The following is a 23,928-nucleotide window of genomic DNA, read 5'->3' as shown; positions in this document are numbered from 1 at the left end:
AAGACTGGTGTATGCACGTTGTTACGTGTGTCAAAAATATGTTGTATGTTATTTTTATTGCTGAGTGATATTTCATTGGATGAATATATCGTAATTTACCCTTTCTACTTAGAGAACTACGGGTTTTTAGTTTTTGTCTGTTATGAATAAAACTGCTAATGAACATTCTTGTACAAGTCTTGGTGATGTAAGCATTAAATTCTGTTGGGTTTATACCCAGGAGTAGAATTGCTGGGTCATGGGAAAATACCCATTTAATTTTAGTAGGGATTGCCAAAGTTTTTTCCAAAGTGGTTTCACTAATTTTACACTTCCACCAGCATTGTGAGAGACTTACAGTTGCTGTATATCTTGTAAACAGTATTGTCAATCTTTTTAATGTTAGCTATTCTGATGTGTATTTTGTTGATTTAAAATTACCTATATACATCTGTATACAAGTTCATTTGCTCATAAAACTGCCAGATTTAATGTAGTTTAGCTTATTCATTTAATTATTACTTTAACTGAATTCACTTTTGAATATTTATTATAAGTGAAACTATAGAACTTATGTAACAAAATGTTGAAAATTTGAATTTTGTATTATTTTTGCCAATGTGAGAAGCAGGCAAACTTTGACCAGAATTTTAAGAGTCAATAAGGAAAAAAAAATTGTGGGCTTATTATTATTATTACCTGAAAATAAGATAAGGGGATTGGGCTGGGCTTGGTGGCTCATGCCTGCAATCTCAGCACTTTGGGAGGCGAAGCAAGTCAACTGCTTGAGGCCAGGAGTTCAAGACCAGCCTGGCCAACATGGTGAAACACCGTCTCTACCAAAAACAAAAAAATTAGCTGGGGGTGGTGGTGGGCACCTGTAATCTCAGCTATTCAGGAGGCTGAGGCAGGAGAATCTCTTGAACCTCAAAGGCAGAGGTTGCAGTGAGCTGAGACCGTGCCACTACATTCCAGCCTGGGTGACAGAGTGAGACTCTTTCTCAAAAGAAAAAAAAGAAAAAAAAAAAGATAAGGGGATTGGATACAGAGGTTATGTGGACTATTTTCCCCTTAGCATATTGGGGTCCCTGGTGCTAAGACTTGGATTTTGGAATCAAAACTAATTTTTAATTCTTCCATATGCAGGTTTTAAATTGGATTAGATTTCAGTTAGAAAAACTTCATCAAATGTTGCCACAGGTAGAGGAATCAGAAATAAACGAGATGGAAGAAAGTGTTTACAATATTGTTTGAAGTCTTTATTGCAGTGTTTTAGGAGAGACTTTCTTGGTTACATTCCTGAACCTGTTGCCTGAAAATACTCTGTCCTTTGCAGCTTTTAGCCCCAAATGTATGTACTGCCTCTTTTGCAGTATCATAAATATTATGGCCCTCCTGTCATCACATATTTCTATTTTGGATTTGAGAGAACATAAATTATAGATCTTTTTTCATTCCAAAGTCTTTGTTCCAGTAGGTTACATTAACTGTTTCTAAAGTAATTTGTTTTATTTACGCTGTTTATTGAAAAATACTTCAAGCAACAACCCGTTACACATAAACACTGACTACTCAAACACCAGCTTTAGAACATTTAGGGAGTTAAGCCACCTTGTATAATGTAAGTTCCTTTTATGTTAATATTAACTGTTTTTGGAGGAGACTTCTTTTTTTTTTTTTTTTTTGAGTTGGAGTCTCGCTGTGTCACCCAGGTTGGAGTGCAGTGGTGCAGTCTTGGCTCACTGCAAGCTCCGCCTCCCAGGTTCACGCCATTCTCCTGCCTCAGCCTCCCAAGTAGCTGGGACTACAGGCATCTGCCACCACGCCTGGCTAATTTTTTGTATTTTTAGTAGAGACGGGGTTTCGCTGTGTTAGCCAGGATGGTCTCAATCTCCTGACCTCATAATCCGCCCACCTCTGCCTCCCAAAGTGCTGGGATTACAGGTGTGAGCCACCATGCCTGGCTGATACTTTTTTTTAAAGGTAATTAACTCCCTACCTCCTTCCCTCACTCTGCCAGGACAGTTTTGCTTTTCAGCTTATAAATTTTTAAAAAAATTATTATTTGTTTAAAGATATGGTCTCAGTCTGTTGCCCAGGCTGGAGTGCAGTGGCATAATCACAGCTCACTTGAGCCTTGAACTCCTGGGCTCAGGTGGTTAACCCTGAAGGACCTTACTCTTTAGCCCAGCTTGGTCTTGAACTCCTGGGCTCAAGCAGTCCTCCTATTTTGGCTTCCCCAAAGTGCTCGAATTGTAGGTGTGAGGCACTGTGCGTGGCCCAGCTTATAAATTTTAGTTCAGAATTTCTTTTTCTTTTTCTTGTGAGACTGGGTCTCGCTCTATTGCCCAGGCTGTCCTTGAACTCCTGGTCTGAAGCAGTCCTCCTGCCTCAGCCTCGCAAGTAGCTGGGACTATAAGACATGCACCATTGAGCCTGGCTTCAGAATTTCTTTCCTTTAATAGGATACATTTTCTATGGATTGGAGAATGTATACCATAATTCTTTCATCAAGAAGCAAGTTCAAGCCGTAAGATTTATGTCACATTGCACTAATACATGGACGGTTAACAGAAACTTCAGTGGGCCATTTGTTCTCCCCTAGACTCTGGTAGTGTTATACAAGTTGGTTTCATGTGACTAGGAGTCTTTGTTGAACTTGTACACTAAGGGTATTTGATTTTTTTGTTTTTCCTTTTAACAGTGTTATTGAGATATAATTCACTTACAGTATAAGTCATTCACTTAAAGTGTGCAGTTCAGTGGTTTTTAGTATGTTCACAGAGTTGTGCAACTATTACCACAATTTTAAAATGTTTCCATTGGCGGAGCATGGTGGCTCATGTCTGTAATCCCAGCACTCTGGGAGGCTGAGGTGGGAGGATTGCTTGAGCCCAGAGTTTGAGACCAGTCTGAGCAACATAGGGAGACTCCATCTCTACAAAAAATTAAAAAATTAGCCGAGCGTGGTGGTGTATATCTGTAGTTCCAGCCACTCAGGAGGCTAAGGCAGGAGGATGGCTTGAGCCCAGGAGGTTGAGGTTATAGTGAGCCCTGATTGTGCTACTGTACTCCAGCCTGGGAGAGAGAGCAAGATGCAGCCTCAAAAAGAAACAAAGTTTCCATTATCTCAAAATGAATCCCGGTAACAGCCCTTTAGCTGTTACCCCAGATCCTTTCTCCAAACCCTCAACCTGAAGGAACCACTAATCTATTTTGTATCTCCTGGATTTGTCTATCCTGGACATACATGTAAGTGGAATCTTAAAAAATGTGGTCTTTTGTGACTGGCTTCACTTAGCATAATATTTTCAGGGTTCATCCATATTATATTATGTATCAGTACTTCTTTTTATGGCTGAATAATATTCTCTCGTATGGATATACCACATTTTATTTATCCATTCGTCAGTTATTGGACATTTGGTTTGTTTGCAACTTTATGACTATTAGGAGTAATGCTATAAATCATATTAATATATAGTATGTTAATTATGTAAAATATATGTGTATATGTTATAATAATATGAAAGATGGTTCTTCCTACATTTTTTGGTTATTTGTCCCAGCACCATTTTTGGAAAGACTGTTTAACACTTTATTGAATGCTCTTGGTACCTTGTTGAAAACCAGTTGATTATAGACATGAATTTATTTCTTGACTCTCAGTTCTATTCCATGATCTATATATGTGTTCTTTTTTATGGAGTCTTGCTGTGTTGCCCAGGCTGAAGTGCAGTGGTGTGATCTTGGCTCACTGCAGCAACCTCCGTCTCCTGGGTTCAAACGGTTCTCCTGCCTCAGCCTTCCAAGTAGCTGGGACTACAGGCATGCGCCGCCACACCCAGCTAATTTTTTTTTGAGACAGAGTCTCTCTCTGTTGCCAGGTTGGAGTGCAGTGGCTCCAGCTCAGCTCACTGCAACCTCCACCTCCCGGGTTCAAGCGATTCTCCTGCCTCAGCCTTCTGAGTAGCTGGGACTGCAGGCACGCACTACCATGCCCAACTACTTTTTGTATTTTTAGTAGAGATGGAGTTTCATCATGTTGGCCATGATGGTCTCTATCTCTTGACCTCATGATACGCCTGCCTTGGCCTCCCAAAGTGCTGGGATTACAGGTGTGAGCTACCGCACCTGGCCAGTTTTTTTTGTATGTTAGTAGAGACGTGGTTTCACCGTGTTGCCCAGGCTTGTCTTGAACTCCTGCGCTCAGGCAGTCTGCCTGCCTCGGCCTCCCAAAGTGCTAGGATTACAGGTGTGAGCCACCACGCCAGACCATGTCTTGTTCTTATACCGGTACCACACTATCTTCATTACTGTTGCTTTGTAGTAAATTTTGAAATGAGGAAGTGAGTCCCATTTTGTTCTTTTTCAAGATTGTTTGGCTATTTGGGGTTCTTTGCAATCCCATATGAATTTTAGAGTTAGCTTCTCAGTTTCTACAGGAAGTTAGCTGGGATTCTATTGGCGATTGGTTGAATCTGAAAGATCAATTTGGGAAATATTACTGTGTTAACAATATTAAGTCTAACAGTCCATAAATATGGGATGTTATCTTTTAATTTCAAAAATGTTTTTTAGAGTTTTTGAGTATAAGTTTTGCACTTCAATTTATTCCTTTTGTGGATGTTACTATGAATGGAATTGCTTTCTTAATTTCATTTTTGAATTGTTCATGCAAGTTCATAGTTCATATTTACTTGACTTGCATATTAATCTTGTATCCTTGAAACAAATCCTGAATTTGTTTATTAGTTTCAATAACTTTTTTAGCGAATTCCTTAGAGTTTTCTATATACAAGATCATGTCATCTGCAAATGGTGCTTGTTTTACTTCTTTCTTTCTAATCTGGGAAACTTTTATTTCTGTGTCTTGGCTAATGGTCCCAGCTAGAACCTCCGGTAGTATTGAGTACAAGTGATAAATAGTGAATATCCTTGTCTGTTTTCTAACCTAGTTTCTGGAAAGCATCTAGTTTCTTACTACTATGTTAGCTGTAGGATTTTTTGTAGATTTTTTTTTTTTTAATTGAAGTTTCCCTTTATTCCTAGTGTGCTGGGAGTTTTTTTTTTTTTTTTAAGTCCTGAATGAGTGTTAGATTTTGTCAAATAGTTTTCCTGTGTTTATTGATATTATGTGTTTTTCTTTTCTTTCTTTTCTTTTTTGAGACAGTCTTGTTCTGTCGCCTAGGCTAGAGTGCAGTGACACGATCTCGGCTCACTGCAGCCTCTGCCTCCCGGGTTTAAGCAATTCTCCTGCCTCAGCCTCCACAGTAGCTGGGATTACAGGTGTGCGCCACCATGGCTGGCTAATTTTTGTATTTTTGGTAGAGATGGGGTGTTGCCATGTTGGCCAGCCTGGTCTCTAACTCCTGACCTCAGATATTCTGGCCGACTTGGCCTCCCAAAGTGTTGAGATTACAGGCATGAGCCACCATTCCCAGCTGATTTTTTTTTTTTAGACTATTGTTATGATGGATTACATTTATTGACTTTGAGTTGTTGAGCCAGCCTTGCATTCCTGGAATAAATCCCACTTGATCATGGTGTGTAATTCTTTTTATACATTGTAGATTTGATTTGCTAATATTTTGTCAGGGATTTTCACATCTATGTTCATGGTATGTACTGGTCTGCAGTTTTCCTTTATTTGTAGTATCTTTGTCTGGTTTTGGTATTAGGGTAATACTTTGAATTAATTAGGAAGTATTCCCTCTGCTTATTTTCTGAAAGAATTTGTAGAGAACTGGTACCATTTCTTCCTTAAATGCTTGGTAGAGTTTTCCAGTGAAGTCACTTGGGCTTTGTAAATCCTTCTTTTGAAAGGTTATTTATTGGTCTTCTTATTTTATTTTATTTTATTTTATTTTATTTTATTTTATTTTATTTTATTTTATTTGCGATGGAGTCTTGCCTATCACCCAGGCTGGAGTGCAGTGGTGCAATCTCAGCTCACTGTAGCTTCTGCCTCTTGAGTTCCAGCGATTCTCTTGCTTCAGCCTCCTGAGTAGCTGGGATTACAGGCTGCCACCACCATGCCTGGCTAATTTTTGTAGTTTTAGTTGAGATGGGGGTTTCACCATGTTGGCCAGGCTGGTCTTGAACTCCTGACCTCAGGTGATCTGCCCCCTCAGCCTCCCAAAGTGCTGGGATTACAGGTGTGAGCCACTGCACCTGGCCTTTTTTTTTTTTTTTTTTTTTTAAATAGATGATCTAGTTCTCCTTGTGTGAGTTTGGTAGTTTGTTTCTTTCCAAGAATTGCTCCGTTTCAACTAAGTTACTAAATCTGTGGGCATAGAGTTCTTAGTATTCTTTTTTTTTTAATGTTCATGGAATTAGTGATGATGATGATTCTTTGATTTCTGATATTAGTTTGTCTTCTCTTTTTTTCTGCCCCTCTCTCTCTTCAATCAATTATATTGATCTTTTTGAAGGACCAGTTTTTTGTTTCATTGATTTGTTTTTTCTGTTGTGATTTTCTGTTTTCTTGTTTCAGTTTCATTGGTTCTTGCTCTGATTTTATTCATCTTACTTTAGGTTTATATTGGTCTTCTTTTCCAGTTACGTGAGGTGGCAGCTTAGAGTATTGGTTTTAGAACTTTTTTCCTTTCCTCCTCTATGCCTCTAATGCTATAAATTCTCCTCTAATCACTGTTTTTTCTTTCCTACTGTATGCATCTAATGCTACAAATCTCCTCTAATCACGGAAATTTTAATAGGTTTTATTTTCATTTTCATTTAGTTCAATGTATTTTAAAATTTCTATTGAGATTTCCTTGATTCCTGTGTTATTTTGAGGTGAGTTGTTTTAAACTCCAACTATTTGGGGAGTTTTCCAGCTGTGTTTCTGCTATTGATTTCTATTAATAGTTCAATTCTATTGTGGTATGAGAGCATACTTTGTATTATCTATCCCTTTAAATTTTTAAAGGTGTATTTTAAGGCTCAGGATATCGTCTACCTTGGTGAATGTTCTTTGTGAGTTTGAGAAGAGTATGTATTGTGCTGTTGTTGAATGAAGTGTTCTGTAATGTCAGTTAGATCCATTTGATTGCTGATTCTGTTCAGCTCAACTGTGTTACTGTTTTTCTACTTGCTGGGTATGTCAGCTACCTATAAAGAGGTGTGAGGTCTCCCAGTTTAATAGTGGATTTGTCTATTACTCTTTGGAGTTCAATTTTTGCTTTACGTATTTTGGTGTAATGCAACTCTAACCTTTGTTCAGAAGTCGTTTTTCTCTTAGTTTGAAAACTGCTTTGTCTGTAATTAACAGAGCTATTCTAGCTTTCTTTTGATTAGTGTTGGCATGGTATGTCTTTCCCATACCTTTACTTTTAACCCGTGTCTTTGTAAAGTGGGGTTTTTCAAATAGATAGCATGTAGTTGGCTCTATTTTTGTGACAATTTCTTTTTTTGAGACAGGCTCTTACTCTGTCACCCAGGCTGGAGTGCAGTGGTGCAATCTCGGCTCACTGCAACCTCCGCCTCCCTGGTTCAAATGATTTTGCCTTAGCCTCCTGAATAGCTGGAATTACAGGCACCTGCCACCATGCCCGACTAAGTTTTGTATTTTTAGTAGAGACAAGGTTTCCCCGTGTTGACTAGACTGATCTCGAACTCCTGACCTCAGGTGATCCACCTGCCTCAGCCTTCCAAAGTGCTGGGATTAGAGACATGAGCCACTGTGCCCAGCTGACAATTTCTTTTACTTGGTATATTTAAGTCATTCACATGTAAAGTGATTGTTGATATAATTGGATTCATAGCTGCCATGCGTATAATTGTTTCTGGTGTTTTTTTTGTGTGTGTGTACTTTTTTTTTCTTATCTTCCCCTTTTTTCTGCCTTCTCTAATTTTAGTTGAACATTTAACTTGATTGCATTTTCTGTACTCTCTTAATGTATCTGTTAAATGTGTTTTTTTGGTGGCTGCCTGGAGTTTGCAATATACATTTACAACTAAGCTAAGTGCACTTTCACATATTATACTGCTTCATGGATAGTGCAGTTACCTTAGCGTAGTCCCAGTTCCTCCCTCCTGTCTTTTATACATTGCTGTCATTTGTTTCCCTGATCTATATACTATAACCATCTAAAAGATTTTGTTTTACCTTTTTATCCTTCTCTGACATTCTTTCTCTCTTTATGTAGATTTGAGTTTCTCACCTATATCATTTTCCTTTTTGCTGATGTATTGGCGACAACCTTCCTCAGTTTTTGGCTAAGAAAGTCTTTACTTCTTTTGTAGGATAACTTTACTGGATACAGAATTTTAGTTTGGAGGAATTTTTTTTTTCACCCAGCTCTATAAACATTTTACCCTATTTCCTTCCTGCTTGCATGATTTTTGTTTTGTTTTGTTTTTTGAGATGGAACCTCACTCTGTCACCCAGTCTGGAGTGCAGTGGCGTGATCTTGGCTCACTACAAGCTCTGCCTTCCGGGCGCAAGTAATTCTCCTGCCTCAGCCTCCCAAGTAGCTGGGACTACAGGTGCGGGCCACCACGCCCGGCTAATTTTTGTATTTTTAGTAGAGATGGGGGTTTTGTCATATTGACCAGGGTGGTCTCGAACTCCAGACCTCAAGTGATCTGCCTGCCTCGGCCTCCCAAAGTGCTGGAATTATAGGCAGGAGCCACCGCACCCAGCTGCTTGCATGATTTGTAATGGGAAGTTCAGTGTAATTCTTATGTTTGTTCCTCTATAGGTAAAGTGTTTTGTTCCTGACTTCTTTCAAGATTTTTCTCTTTGTGTTACTTTGCAGCTAGGCCCGTGACATACATAGTAGAGATTTTTTGGTATTTATCCTGCTTGGTATTGGCGACATAAATAACTTTCTGTCTAACTAAGTCTGTTCACATTGTTGTGCAGCCATTGCCACCATCCATCTCCAGAACTTCATTCCCCAACTGAAGCTCTGTGCCCGTTAAACACTAACTCCCCATTTCGCTCCCCCATCCCTTGGCATCCACCATTCTACTTTCTGTCCTGTGAATTTGACTAAGCATCTCATATGAGTGGAATCATAGAATATTTGTCTTTTTGTGTGTGGCCTATTTCATTTAGCATAGTGTCTTCAAGGTCAAAGACACGTTTTAAACACCTATCTTCTTCCTGGATCAGTTTCCTATTTTATAATTCTGAAATATATCCAAGTCTGGTTCTGATGTTTGCCTTGTCTTTTCAGTCTATTTTTTCTTGCCTTTTGACATGGCTTGTAATTTTTTGCTGAAAGCCAGACATGAAGTATCAGGTAATAAAGACTGAAGATTTAGCCTTTTATTATGAGATTATATGTTAATCTAGTTAGGAGATGGGCTGTGTTTAATGTGTTTTGTAGCTGCAGATCCTAGCAGTTTCTCCCTGCTCTCACATTGTCTTGGGGATTTCCCAAGAAATTTTATTGAATTTACTGAACTCTGTGTCTTGCAACTTTTTTATTTGTAATCCACTGTCATTATATTGGAGCATTGTTGATGAGGTGGTAAAGTGTAGGAGAGCAGAAGCATCATATGTCACCTTATGGTTAAATCTTAGTTTTATTTTTATTCTTTTTGAGACAGAGTCTCCTTATGTTGCCCAGGCTGGTCTCGACCTTCTGAGCTTAGTCTCCTGAATAGCTGAGACTACAGACACACCACTGCACCTGGCTCCTTAGTTTTTTAGTGGGCCTGAGTCCTGGTCTATGACCCTTTTAAAAAAAAAAAAACTAGACAGGAAGCCTAGATGGGGCTGGAGTTGGCTGATTGCTCCTCCCTAGGGTCAGATAAAGCTCCGGTAAGGTAGTTTTCTCAGGAGGGCAGGCTTTTGTTGTGGGGACTGCTGTGTGTGTGTGTGTGTGTGTGTGTGTGTGTGTGTGTGTAGATTAGATAGATAGACAGACAGACAGACAGACAGACAGATAGTGGTTACTTTCCCAGGGTTACTTCCCCTCCCTTGTCAGTCATGAGGGAAACTTTCTTCCGTTATTACTTTGAGAACTTTATGGAGTTCTTTGAGATAATATTCAGGAAAGTGTGGGGTTTGCTAAGACTCTAGGGTTTTTAATGCTTAAACTAGTTCACTCTCAGCTTCTGACAATTCATTCAAATTGTCATTTAAGTGTTCCTACCAGTTGGCTGCAGCAGTTGCTGGTAAGCTGACCTCAGCTCATGATCCTTTGTGTTAGTTTGTCTGTCATGATTTTGTAGGAGTGGTTTGACTTGTGATCTCAGTTCTTTGATCTGAGAAAGGAGAGTTATTGATTTTTCAGTTCGCTAAGGTTTTTTCTTGTTGTAAAGATGGGTCTGATGACTTCTAAATTTTTACAAGAGAAAGTTGAAACTGGAAGTCCAACAGAAGACTCTAAAGTCAAATCTCAGTTTAATTACCAGAGGTGTCTGCTCCTTCCGTTTTGTTAGCCCTCAAGGGCACCTTTTTTGTTTTAATTGTGGTAAGATAGGCATAATGTAAAATTTACCTCTTTAACCATTTGTAAGTGTACAACTTCAGTGGTACTAAGTCTGTTCACATTGTTGTGCAGCCATTGCCACCATCGATCTCCAGAACTTCTTCATTCCCCAACTGAAGCTCTGTGCCCGTTAAACACTAACTCACTCCCCATTTCTCTCCCCTATCCTCTGGCATCCACCATTCTACTTTCTGTCCCTGTGAATTTGACTAAGCACCTCATATGAGTGGAATCATAGAATATTTGTCCTTTTGTGTGTGGCCTATTTCATTTAGCATTCTGTCTTCAAGGTCAAAGACAACCTTTTAAACAGAACCTTCTATCAAAATATATTAAATTCCTCTTCAGCGTGTACCTGAGTTGTTAGAGTTGTCCTTTTCCTGGGCTCATGACTTGGTTCAGTCATAATTTCATTGATTTGTCCAGCCTCAGATGGGAAGAGTTGGGTATGGGATGAGGATGGGATTGGATAAGATGTTAGACAGTTTTTAACTATTTTAAAGTCAAGTGTTTTATAATTTGTTCCAGGACTTGCAGAGTGTTCTCACATATTCAAATGAAAATAGTAAATACAGTTGGTGGTTAGAATGTGTACAGTATTTATTCTGTCCATCAGTTTGGAGGCTGAGTGTTCATACCCTGTCTCCTGAATAGGTACTAGTTTTATACAGATGAAGATTTTCATTTGTGGTGGTGTGGGGAATGCCATGCAACTAGGGAGGGTCTCGCTTATTATTGTAGTGCTACTTGGATCTTAATTTCATCGTTTTTATTCCTTTTGCTCCTAGTTGTGATGATTTATGGCTTCTGTATGAACCTTTATTTTTCCAGCCTATCCATTGTGAAAGGGAGTCAGCTTGCCAGCAGTCAGGAGCGGGTGTGCTCTGATACATGTAGGCCTGGCAGGAGAACCAACACTTTGTTTGATCACTAGAGCCCAGGAGGTTGAGGACAGCGAGCTATAATTGTGCCACTGCTCTCCAGCTTGGGCGATAGAGCAAGACCCTGTCTGTCTGTCTGTCTGTCTCTTTTTCTTTCTAACTAAATAAATAAATGTTTACATAGTTGTTTCACTTTGTTGCTAGGGACTGTACCTTTCCTTTGACAAAATATGAATTTGTTTCTTACTGTTTAGAATAGGTAAGTTTTCTTTATTGCTGATAATTATATTATGTAGAACGTCTTTTTGGCAAGGGCTGTATTTATTCACTATTTGATTATACTTAAACTTTAGGCTGGGCATGGTGGCTCTTGCTTGTAATCCCAGCACTTTGAGAGGCTGAGGTGGGAGGATTGCTTGATCTCAAGAGTTCAAGACCAGCCTGGGCAACATAGCAAGTGAGACCCCATCTCAAAAAAAAAAAAAACTTCTGGTGATTTTAGATTGCCTTTGGCAGTTGAGATTTATTCTGTAACTACGCGTTTGTTTGTTTGTTTGTTTTTCGTATTTCTGAGTTTTGAGGCTTTTGTCTCCATAGTAGTAAATAGTATCAGATTAGTGTTTTCAAGTTTTTAGGTTTGCTTTTAGTAAATTATCACAGCAAATAGGGTCTGTTATCAGCAAAGCTGCCTCTAGCTCCCACTAAAATTCTCTTTGAGGGCAGGAATGTTTATTCTTGTTCACTGCTGTATCCCTAGAAAAATGGCTGGCACGTGGTAGATGTTCCATAAATATTTAATGAATGAATGAATGACTGTATTTTATGAAAGCTGTCAGTATTCGCTATGTTAGAGAAATTATAGACTTTTACAAGTTTTGAAGAGTCTGATTAGTTCTCTGATTTATTTTTTCATCTTTGTTGTTGTTGTTGTTAAATAGAGACGAGGTCTCACTCTGTCATCCAGGCTGGAGTGTGGTGGTGTCATCATAGCTCACTGCAGGTTTGAACTTTTGGGCTCAAGTGATCCTCCTGCCTTGGCCTCCCAAAGTGCTGGGATTACAAGTGTAGCCACCACACTTAGCTTCTTTCATCCTTTTGCTGACTAATCAGTTTAGTATTTTTTTTTTTAAACATTTCTATTCCAAGGTAACTTAGGAAGAGATGATACATAGTAGATTTTTATGAGACACCAATTCTTTTTAAAGTTTCTTTGGAAGAGGCGGCTAGCAAACATATAAGCCTATTATTTCAGTCATCTATACTTTTAAAAATTTATTTTTACTGTCTTCTTTATGTAATTGTTTTGTTTCTAGGAATAATAACAAAGATCATATTTCTTCTGGATTTATTACCCATGCTCAAAAGGGAGTACATCGAAACTTATAAGTAAACTTTTTTGTTTATTTAAGAAATACTTAGAATACCTACTGTGAGCCAGGCACACTATTCTCTGTGCTGGGAATACTTGTGCTGAGAATGAAACTTGTGCTGAGAATGAAACAAACACAACTTTAGTGAAACTTACCTTCTTGTAGAGGAGATAGAAATAAGTAAAATGTAGAGTAAAACCAGAGTTCTCTTAGAGGAGTTATTTGTGTAGGCTGTAACTTTTACAAATCATAAATTCATTAAGTACCAGGGTTTTTTTTTGACATTGTGGGGGAATGAGATTCTCCGTGTGAGAACTTACAACAGTGCAAGGCATTTTGATAGGAGCAGTTTGGTGAACAAAGATGATTCTTTACAGCCTTTGCTCTCAAGAGACTCACATAAGAACTGCAAAACTATATAAAGGTAACAACCATGCAGTATCAATAATATGCTTTAACAGTACAGACAAGTTGAAGTTTCTTGACTGCTGGCTGAGTCTAGGCAGACAATAGCTGGAACAGAGGTATACCTAAGCTAAACAACATATGCGTTTGGGGAATGGTAACTTTTGGTATGGTAGAATCAGGGAGATGTGTGTTGAGATCTGTGGGGAATATCAGGAGCACAGACAAGAAGAGTAAATTAGAGATGGATTGTTATCAGCCTGGGCAACATGGCGAAATCCCGTCTCTACAAAAAATACAAAAATCAGCCAGGTGTGGTGGTGTGCACCTGCAGTCCCAGCTACTTGGGAGGCTGAGGTGGGAAGATCACTTGAGCCCAGGAGGATGAGGCTTCAGTGAGTGCTGATTGGGCCACTGCACTCTAGCCTGGGTGACAGAGTGAGACCCTGTCTCAAAAAAAGAAAAAGAAAAAAGGATTCTTAATGCAGCAGATCTCCAGATGGTCTTTTTGGTAGTGGGGAGCCACAGATGACTTTTCAGCAGGACAGTGGCACGATTACATTTCTTGTGAACATTCAATGACTATGGAAAAATGGATTAGAGGATAGAGCAGGAGTTGCATAGGGACCAATATGAAGTATCCAAATATGCAGTCAAGGGGCAGGATCACCAATTTTGCTTGTCTGGGGAGTGTCAAAATAATCTTCTGAGTCCTGTGAAGGGTGCCTCCTGAAACACAAGTCCATCATATATACTGTGAATGGAATTGTCTCAGGTGGCAGCCTTCTGACCAGCATAGATGAGGTCTTTAAGTTGAAGGTATTGAAAACTGAAGAAAAAGAAATGAATCCAAGAGAAGTTTGTAATTGATAGGATTGGTGGGTCTACTGGGGATGAGAGTTTTGTGGAATAATAATAATAATTAATAATTAAAGATGGTTTGAAGTTTAAAGCTATGTTAGGTGATGGTCTGGATGATACTTTTTGTTTTGTTTTGTTTTGTTTGAGACAGAGTCTCTCTCTGTTGCCCAGGCTAGAGCTCAGCGGTGCAATCTCAGCTCACTGCAATCTCCACTTCCCACAACCCATGTGAAACCTGGGTTCGAGCAATTCTCCTCCCTCAGCTTCCCAAGTAGCTGGGATTACAGGCATGTGCTTTCACGCCTGGCTAATTTTTTTTTTTTTTTTAATGTCTTTTTAGTAGAGATGGGGTTTCACCATGTTGGCCAGGCTGGTCTTGAACTCCTAGCCTCAAGTGATCCACCCGCCTCAGCCTTTCAAAGTGCTGGGATTACAGGCGTAAGCCACCATGCCTGGCTGACACTATTTTGTTTTTGTTTTTGCCACTGTGTGTCTGCTTTTAATAAATTGCTTCGTCCCTCATTGGTCCTGTCTTAAACGTCTCTCCACTCCTAATTCAGGCTTTGTAATTTGTTTTAGACTAGATATCCAGGCTTATTAGAAGTATTTCTGAAACAAAGGAATTTTTCCTGTGGGGTACATTGAGTAAAGGTTATGTGGACTTTAAGTATACTGAAGTATAGGGATCTTGACGTCTGTCAAAGATACTCGTTTATTATGTCCCAGATTTAATTTTCTAGAAAAATTACCTTATATATTAACTTTCATGTTATTTCATAATAAAAATTTAGCCCTGTGGTTCTAGTTAAAAACTTTTATTGTGGAAAATTTTAAACATACCCTAAAATAAAGAGAATTGTATATAATGAACTCCAGTGTACCTGTCAACATTTTGCTGGTCTTGTTTTATCTGTTCTCTTTTTTCCTCACCTCCCGGAATATTTTAAAGCAAATGCCAGACATATCCTTTCACTACAGATACTTGAGTATCTAATAAATAAAGACTATATATTTTTTTCTTAACCACAGTATCATTAGCACACCAAACAATCTTCTTTACCCTAATTTAACACCATCTAATGAGATAACCAATTTGGGTTCATATTTTCCTATTGGTTTCAAAAAAGGCATTTTAAATAGTTGGTTTGTTTAAATCAGGTTCCAAACAAGTCTTGGGGTTACTTTTTAAATTGATTTTTTTTGAAAATTTTTGAGACAGTTTGACTCTTTTTCCCAGGGTGGAGTGGTGCGATCTCTGCTCACTGCAACCTCTGCCCACAGGTTCAAGTGATTTTCTTGCCTCAGCCTCCTGAGTAGCTGGGATTATAGACGTGTGCCACAACACCTGGCTAATTTTTGTATTTCTAGTAGAGATGGGGTTTCACCATGTTGGCCAGGCTGGTCTCAAACTCCTGGCCTCAAAAGTGATTTGCCCACTTCAGCCACTTAGGTGATCCACCTGCCTCGGCCTCCCAAAGTGCTAGGGTTATAGGTATGAGCCACTGCACCCAGCCTAAAATTGATTATTTTTTAAAGAGGAAATGAAGGCAGTGTGAAAACTTCTTAGTATAAGCTGTTTCTAAAGAGAGCAATGCTGTTTTGACAGTCTTTCTACCTGAAACTTAGTTTTGCTTATCTGTGTAAGATCTTGTTAAAATAATTGGTGCCGAGTTTTTTTTTTTATGGTTTTTAACATTTTAGGAAATCTTTCTCTCTCTCTCTTTTTTTTTTTTTTTTTTTTTTGAGGCAGGATCTTACTCTGTCACCCAGGCTGGAGTACAGTGGTGCAGTCTCAGCTCACTGTAGCCTCAACCTCCCAGGTTCAGGTGATCCTTCGTACCTCAACCTCCTGAGTAGCTGGGACTACAGGAGTGTGCCACCATGCCTAGCTAAGTTTTGTACTTTTTGTAAAGATGGGGTTTCGCCACATTGGCCAGGCTGGTCTCAAACTCCTGGCCTCAAGTGATTTGCCCACTTCAGCCTCCCAAAGTGCTGGGATTACGGACATGAGCTGTCATGCCCAGCCAGGAAATCTTTCTAAAAAGGAGGGAAGTAAGTATGACCCCACTTATTTAGAAGCCTAGAGAGTAGTAGTGTGAGCTGATTTGAGAAGATTCAAGTTTGGAGGAGACTACATCTCTACAAGAAAAAGAACCCCACATGGGATTTAAGGACTGCTTTGTAACTACTTGTTTGTTACACAGTGTTTTCTCTCTCTCTGGATTTAGTTTCCCCATCTGTAAAATAAAGAATAGGTGATTTTTGGGGTTTCTTTTATTTCTTAATTGTGTTTTATTTTACATTTATCCTTAACTTTGACAGGATTCTCAAAGTTGGATTGGTGGAAACAATGAACCATTGACAGGCTTTACATGGCGAGGTGGCTGTGAAAGAGAAACAACAGGCATACAAGTTTGGAATGAAGTATTTGTGATTGACAGACCTAATGGAACGAAAGTAAAAATCTGTCTATACTTTTCTACCCTGTGTTCTTTCTTGGGCTATTTTCCGGTATCAAAAATCAAAACAACACAGAACTAGTAATGTTTGATAACTTTAACATATGGATTATTATGTCAAATGTATGAGATATAAGTACTTTTCTTAATTTAATGACTGATTTTCAAATTTATCATTTGATTTTTTTTATAGTCATTTTTGGCCACTGTTTTACTAAGTATTTTAAATTCTCAAATTCCTAGGTTGCCGTGCTGCTTATGGATACCCAGGGTGCCTTTGATAGCCAGTCAACTATCAAAGACTGTGCAACGGTGTTTGCTCTGAGCACTATGACTAGCTCTGTCCAGGTGAGACACAAGAGTAAGTGGTGCAATCAGTTCACATAATCATTTGACCCCCCCCTTTTTTTTTTTTTCTTTTTTGAGACAGAGTTTCACTCTTGTTGCCCAGGCTGGAGTACAGTGGCGTGATCTCGGCTCACTGCAACCCCTGCCTCCCGAGTTCATTCTCCTAACCCGAGTAGCTGGGACTACAGGCTCCCGCCACCATGCCCAGCTAATTTTTTGTATTTTTAGTAGAGACAGGTTTCACCATGTTGGCCAGGCTGGTCTCGAACTCCGGACCTCAGGTGACCCGCCCACCTTGGCCTCCCAAAGTGCTGGGATTACAGGCATGGTCCACCGCGCCCGGTGTTTGGCCCCTCTTGAAAATGCCGTTTTAATTTTTTTTGAGATGGATTCTTACTATGTTGCCCAGGTTGGAGTGCAGTGGCTATTCATGGGTGTGATCATACACACTCTAGCTTTTTCCTCCTGGGCTGAAGTGATCCTCCTGCCTCAGCCTCTTAAGTAGCTGGGACTATCAGCATGTGCCACCTTGTGCTGGCAAAATGCCTTTTGATTGAAGGGAAAAAAAGGAATTAAAATTAAAGAGAGCTATTTACATTTCTTGAAAGCTATTTACATTTCTTATTGGTTATTTACATTTCCATGCATGGTTTTCTGGCTTAGGATGTGAAATTTTGTACTTTGGATAGTTAAAAAGGATGCAATAAACCAACAACCAGTCTCTTATTTTTTCTTTATAGAATATATACTGTTTTTTGTTTTTTTTTTTTAAAAAGGAAAAGATATCATATTATCTGTAATTGAAATCAGTTAGATGGCTACCAGACACAGCAATATGGAGAGTATATTTTTGGTTGTTTTTTTTTTTTTTTTTGGCTAAAACAAAAAACCCAAGTAATTAAGCTTAGAAGTCTAGTTTTTTATTCTATATCTGTGACAAGTGGTACTCAGTTATTTGAACTAAAGGAGATAAAAGCAGAATAATTAATTAATGTTTAATTTAGGAAACCCAAATAATGCTTATGTAATAATAAACAGGATTTTTAGCATCTTCATTTAGGAAGGGATAAAATCCCTTCTCTTTTTCACTTATATTCAAATTGTATTTGGTGTTCTATCAGGTTCTAGTTTCTTCAGGCTAGGCCATTTCTTTTCTGTATAATTTAGATGGATTGGACTGAATTAAACTACCACATGTCATTTGGTATTTCTTTACTTTTTCTTTTCTGAGATCATCTGTGGCTGATACATCTCTGAAAAATGAATTATTGAAGTATGGCGGTTAGGCCCAGCTGGTGATGGTGTATCAAGAAGTATATTTGCAAATATTTTTTAAAAATGGGTATGTGATCCTCCCAAGATAAGAAATTGTTCTTATCAATGGTAGATCATAGGTGATGCTGTCACAGTGTCTTGGATTTTTTTAATGCTTTCCAGTAATGTCTGGAACATATGACTCGTCTCTCTAAGCTCCCATTTTCCTCCTTCCTCACTTTGAAGTACCTGGCCATCAGAGTGGAAAGAAGGTTGGCTGTTAACATGAGCTAAAGGAATTATACTCTTCAGCTTGGCTTCAGTTTATTATAGGGTTGGGATATTTGTCACTACCCACTAAGTGATGCTGGTGGGGACCCTCTAAGTCTCTTTTTTCTCTGATCTTGCAAGATGGCACAACTGTGATTCTCTTGAAGCAAGCAGAAGCCCCTCAGGTTAGCTGGCTCTAGAGAGAGTTCTCTGTCTTATAACTTATCCCTTGGTCTTTTTTTCTTTGTTTATTCAACTTTTTGATAGTAAGAGACCTGGTTTTAGACAACCACTTAAAGCTGTACAGCCACTTTGTTGTCTGTAAAATGAGTTTTAGTCATCTTGCCTATCTTGCATGTGGTGGTTGTGTGCAGTCAGAAATGAGAGCTAAATGAGATAATGCATATGAAAGTGCTTTGTAAAGTATAAATAACCAAGAAGATTAAGATTATGATTATTTTCTTCCTTGCCTTTGAGGGGGTAGTTTTCTTTCCTTGTGTAAGATATCTGGCTGATAGATAAATGTTAATTTGATCTTCTTGTCATTTATTCCTTCAACAAATACATACTGAGCACCTGTTATATACAAGACAGTATGCTAAGTACTAGTGATCTAAGTTAAATAAATCCCTTTCTCTGTTTCCTGGCCCTGACAATGAAAGGATCCAGGCTTGTTTTCTAAAAGCAGAGGCCCACATAGGTTAATCATTGTGTCAGAGTTTATGTTAAAAATATTAAAATCTAAAGTCATCACCTCAGTCATCAATTACTTTTAAATCCTTGTTTGGAATTAGTAGCTAAGAATATTATTTTAGGTTTGCTGGCCTAAATCGACTATATTCTTGACCTCCAAGTGGTTTGGCTAGAGTATCACTTATTTGCTCTTAGAACAGATTGTTTGGTCTTTGAAGTCACCCTGGTTCCTTAAGATGTAAGTTATTTTAGCAGAGGTGATATCTGTTGATGGCCACTTTTCTCCTCTGGCAGTGTAGATTACTTTCTAAAGATCTGTCTTAGAATTAATGGATGAAAATCCCCCTTTCCTGAGGATGTTTAGACCCTCCTTTATCAGCTCTAGTTGCCTCCAAAAAATTCTGGAAAGGGCAAGAGTGCCACCTACTGTTATTTTTATTAGCTTCCACAGGCCAGTAAAATTGTCATGTTGAGTGGAAGTAAAAACTGATGAGTAAGTAAACTGAGGAGTGTGAGTAAAAAGAGAACCACACTAGAGTCAGTAGTAGTGGAGGTACCCACTGAGTCACTGTATACTCATTGTACCAGGGAGGAATTTATCTTTGTAAACTATTGCCCCTTATATTCACTAATTTAGAAAAATGGTGGTGGAAATAACCTACACTCTTTAAAAGATGATCATATCATAACATTAAAGAGCTTTGAGAAGGAGTAAAAGAAACCTACTAGATAGCACACTTGTTTTTCTACCACTTTTAGGCCATGAATATGCATATATTCATGTGTTTTACATATTTTACCACCACTGCTTCTTCCTTAGTATTCTATCTTGACTATTGTTAGGAAAAAAGAGAAAATCCTTTTCACATGTCACTCATCAAGATAGTAGTTAAGTGATTCCTTTGCGCTGAGGTACAAAATAACCTTTTTTCCACAAGTAAAGTTATATACAAGCCGGGTATTCAAAACAAAACACTAATAAAAAACAAAATAAATTTTGTTTTAACAGGTATATAATCTGTCTCAGAATATTCAAGAAGATGATCTTCAACATTTGCAAGTACGTGTTTCTTTTTTTAATTTTAATTTTTTGAGTTGGAGTTTCGCTCTTGTTGCCCAGACTAGAGTACAATGGCACAATCTCGGCTCACTGCAACCTCCCCCTCCCAAGTTCAAGGGACTCTCCTGCCGCAGCCTCCCAAGTAGCTGGGATTACAGGCGTGCGCCACCGTGCCTGGCTGATTTTGTATATTTAGTGGAGATGAAGTTTCACTGTGTTGGTCAGGCTGGTGTTGAACTTCTAACCTCAGGTGATCCGCCCACCTCGGCCTCCCAAAGTGCTGGGATTACCAGGCGTGAGCCACTGCGCCCAGCTGCAAGCACATATTTCTTAAAGAAAATGTGCCAAGTATTGAAAATTTAATTCTCACTTTATTGGGAATTTACACTTGGAAGCCTGTAATATTGGTAACACGATTGAATGTTATATGGGTTTAAACTGATGTATGACTTCTTAACTGGAAGAAATTTTGTATATACCTAGTGTGTTAGAAAATTAAATGTTTGGTTTTCAAATGATTTTAAAGGTTCTAGTACCTGGAGCTTTGATGTAGAACAGGTTTACACATGTCTTCTTTGAATCTCTTTAGAGGCATTATTTTAACTAACTCGATTTAATAGTTATTTACAGAGTATGGAAGACTTGCGATGGAAGAAATCTACCAGAAACCATTTCAGGTAAAAAAGTTATTTTAACATTTTAAAGATTTGCCTGTGAGAAGTTGTGAAGCCACCTCAGTTTGTAATTTTGGAGACACCAGGATATTACAACAGACTCATCACTAGCAACAGATTAAGTGCAGTTGAAACTAACCTTTGGTAATGTCATCATCAGCATACTTACCAGTAATAGGCTAACAGGATAAATAGAATAAATGAATCTAGGCTAATTCTTAATGCTTTCACTTAGATTAAGGGGAGTAATGTTTCTCTTAATAGATGTTATTCTAAACTTAATAGGAAATATAAGACAGTCATGCCAATTTTTATTAAGTAGTTGAGCAGATTATGGGTGAAATATACCCTATTTGGCCTATATCAGTTTTTTCTGAACTGGGATAATTTTGCCACCCAGGGGACATTTGCTAATGTCTGGAGACATTTTTGGTTGTCACAGTTTTGTGGGGGAGCTTAGCACCACTTGGATCTAGCACATAGAGGCCAGAAATATGGTTCAACGTTTTATAGTACGCAGTACAGCTACACATAACTAAGAATTAACTGACCCAAAATATCAGCAGTGCTGAGGTTGAGAAATCTCACCCTCTACGAGTAAAAACATCCTGTGAAAATGTCCTTATTGACACCAGATCTATAATCAGTCTAGATAGCCATCTAGAATTAGTTGGTCTTGTAGTTATACAACCATGATATAAAATTATGATCTGTATGTCCTGATATACCCGTTTTTCGTTTTTAAAAATTCTGTATTATTGCTTGTGGTGACTCTTTATATTTAGTGAAGTTCTTCACTAAATATATTGCTTGGTATAGGGCCTGGGAATGTTGTTTAAGTGGGTCCTTGATATAACCATGACCGGAAGTAACCATTTGGTTACTATAACTTTTGATAAGCATTGTTCAGGAGAGTAAGGGAGGCTTCAATTGTTAGAGTTGTGATTTTTTTTTCGTAAATTTTCTTTATTGTAAAATAAACAATTTTTATTTTTTTGTGTATAGACATTAATGTTTTTGATTCGAGATTGGAGCTATCCTTACGAACATTCATATGGTTTGGAAGGTGGAAAGCAGTTTCTTGAAAAGAGATTACAGGTAAGACTTAATTCTTAAAGAGGAGAGCGTAAGCACCAAGCCAGACAAAGGGGTGGGCTGTCCGGACTGCTGGTCACATTACCAGTATTTACGTGTCGTTGGAATAAAGTATTCCGGGTTAGCCCAAGTGACTCTGTTTGTAATTGATGAAAAGTAAAGTGGTTGCATTCCTATCAAAGAAGATAGTGCCTTGAATCAAAATTAAGGATCATGATCCTTTATTCCTAAAGGTAGCCCCCCCATGGAAGTACTTGTGTATTAGTCTGTTCTCACACTGCATAAAGAACTACCTGAGACTGGGTAATTTATGAAGAAAAGAGGTTTAATTGACTCACAGTTTCACAGGCTTAACAGGAAGCATGACTGGGAGGCCTCAGGAAACTTACAATCATGGCGGAAGGTGAAGGGGAAAGCAAGCACCATTTTTTTTTAAATTTTTAAAATGAGGTTAAAACCAATTCAACATAATTAGATTATTCGAAAGGCATTTCCAGATCCTACTTTTGGAAATAATTTGAGTCATCGCATTTTCTCTCTCTGGCTCATTCAGAAGAAATTAACACAAAGCACAATAGACATACTAACTAAACTCAGAATTATGTAACTGAAAAACAAGAAAGTTGTTTTGAAAAAACTTTACTGAAATGTGATACATATATTCAGAAAATTGCTCAAATCATAAGCGTGTAGCTTGATGAATTTGTAAAAAAGGAACATAGCTATTTAGTCAGCACCTAGAAGCACCTACCTCCATATACCAACCCTCCCCCAAAACCCTCTACTACTATCCTGACTTCTCACAGGCTTTGTTTTTGTACTTTATGTGGATGGAATCACATAAAGAATGTATTTGTTTGAGTCTAGCTTTTTTTTTAACCCAATATTATGTTTCTGAGGTTAATCCATGTTGCATATAGTTTAATTCATTTATCCTCATTGCTGTATAGTATCCATTGAATGAATAGACAACAGTTTTTCCATTCTGCTGTTATTGGAGATTTAGGTAGTTTCCAGGTTTTAATTATAAATAGCGCATATTTTGTTAAAATTATTTTCCAGAAAAGTATTTAGGAGACTATGTGAGTTATATTTGGATAAATGAGTAATTATCTAAAATGTTTCTAAGTTTAAGATTTTCTTCCCCCCAATACATGCCAGTTTCCCTTCTCAAAGTTCTGTAACTAGCATAAATCATAAATCACCTAGAGAGGGACCTGAAATCCTAACACATTTCTAAGGTCTTTGTACTGCACTGTAATTTTTTTATCTTAGCTTTTACTTTGCTTAGGGGCTAAACTTTTTATTTGTAGGCAAATTTATACTTTTTTTTGTTTTGTTCTGTTTTGTTGCTGTTATAAGTACTTTAAAGGTAAATTCTTAATTTATTTACTGGTATATAAGTCACAACCATAGTTCATTATTTGGCTATTAGATACTGTGATTAACTACCTTATTTGTAGTTTTTGCTGTTCCAGGCAGCTTACTTGGGAAAAACATCTTTTCTGGTTTAAGAAAATGTGGGGTTGGCTGGGTGCGGTGGCTCGTGCCTGTAATTCCAGCACTTTGGGAGGCAGAGGCGAGTGGATCACCTGAGGTTGGAAGTTCGAGATCAGCCTGACCAACCCTGTCTCTACTGAAAATACAAAATTAGCCAGGCATGGTGGTGCATGCCCGTAATTCCAGCTGCTCAAGAGGCTGAGGCAGGAGAATCGCTTGAACCTGGGAGGCGGAGGTTGCAGTGAGCCGAGATCGCACCATTGCACTCTAACCTGGGCAACAAGAGTGAAACTCTGTCTTTAAAAAAAAAAAAAAAATAGTGGGATCTTAACAAAGTGGTCAGAAATGGGCCTTCGTAATTTTTTGTATTGTCAAAAAAGACTCCTTAGGAGTAGCATCTGAGTTAAGTGTGCATGCGAGTCTGTGTGTGTTTTCTTTAAAGAAATTTTTCTTCTGCTGTTTACAACTTCACCTGTCTCTCTCTGCCCTCAGGTAAAAAAAAATCAACATGAAGAGCTTCAGAATGTAAGGAAGCACATACACAATTGTTTCTCAAATCTTGGTTGCTTCCTTTTGCCACATCCTGGTCTTAAAGTTGCAACTAATCCTAGTTTTGATGGGAGATTGAAAG

The 23,928-nt window shown here is 38.3% G+C and overlaps 1 protein-coding gene across 8 annotated transcripts in view; it reads left to right on the top strand.

Moving 5' to 3' along the window:
* The window catches only part of LOC105464866 (atlastin GTPase 2), an 80,751-nt gene that overhangs the window by 40,547 nt on the left and 16,276 nt on the right, over nucleotides 1-23,928 (top strand). For 7 of the 8 annotated variants that reach the window (XM_071076542.1, XM_071076541.1, XM_071076544.1 and 4 more), the window contains 6 exons: nucleotides 16,267-16,401; nucleotides 16,647-16,751; nucleotides 19,978-20,028; nucleotides 20,649-20,705; nucleotides 21,708-21,800; nucleotides 23,790-23,928. In XM_071076542.1, the coding sequence (XP_070932643.1) occupies nucleotides 16,267-16,401; nucleotides 16,647-16,751; nucleotides 19,978-20,028; nucleotides 20,649-20,705; nucleotides 21,708-21,800; nucleotides 23,790-23,928 (580 nt within the window). Of the gene's footprint in view, nucleotides 1-16,266; nucleotides 16,402-16,646; nucleotides 18,094-19,977; nucleotides 20,029-20,648; nucleotides 20,706-21,707; nucleotides 21,801-23,789 lie in introns of all 8 variants that reach the window. The other variant, XM_071076546.1, reaches the window with a different exon arrangement.

The sequence above is a fragment of the Macaca nemestrina genome, chromosome 13 (assembly GCF_043159975.1).
Source record: "Macaca nemestrina isolate mMacNem1 chromosome 13, mMacNem.hap1, whole genome shotgun sequence".
Lineage (NCBI taxonomy): Eukaryota > Metazoa > Chordata > Mammalia > Primates > Cercopithecidae > Macaca > Macaca nemestrina.
This window is presented reverse-complemented; position numbering and strand designations above follow the sequence as displayed.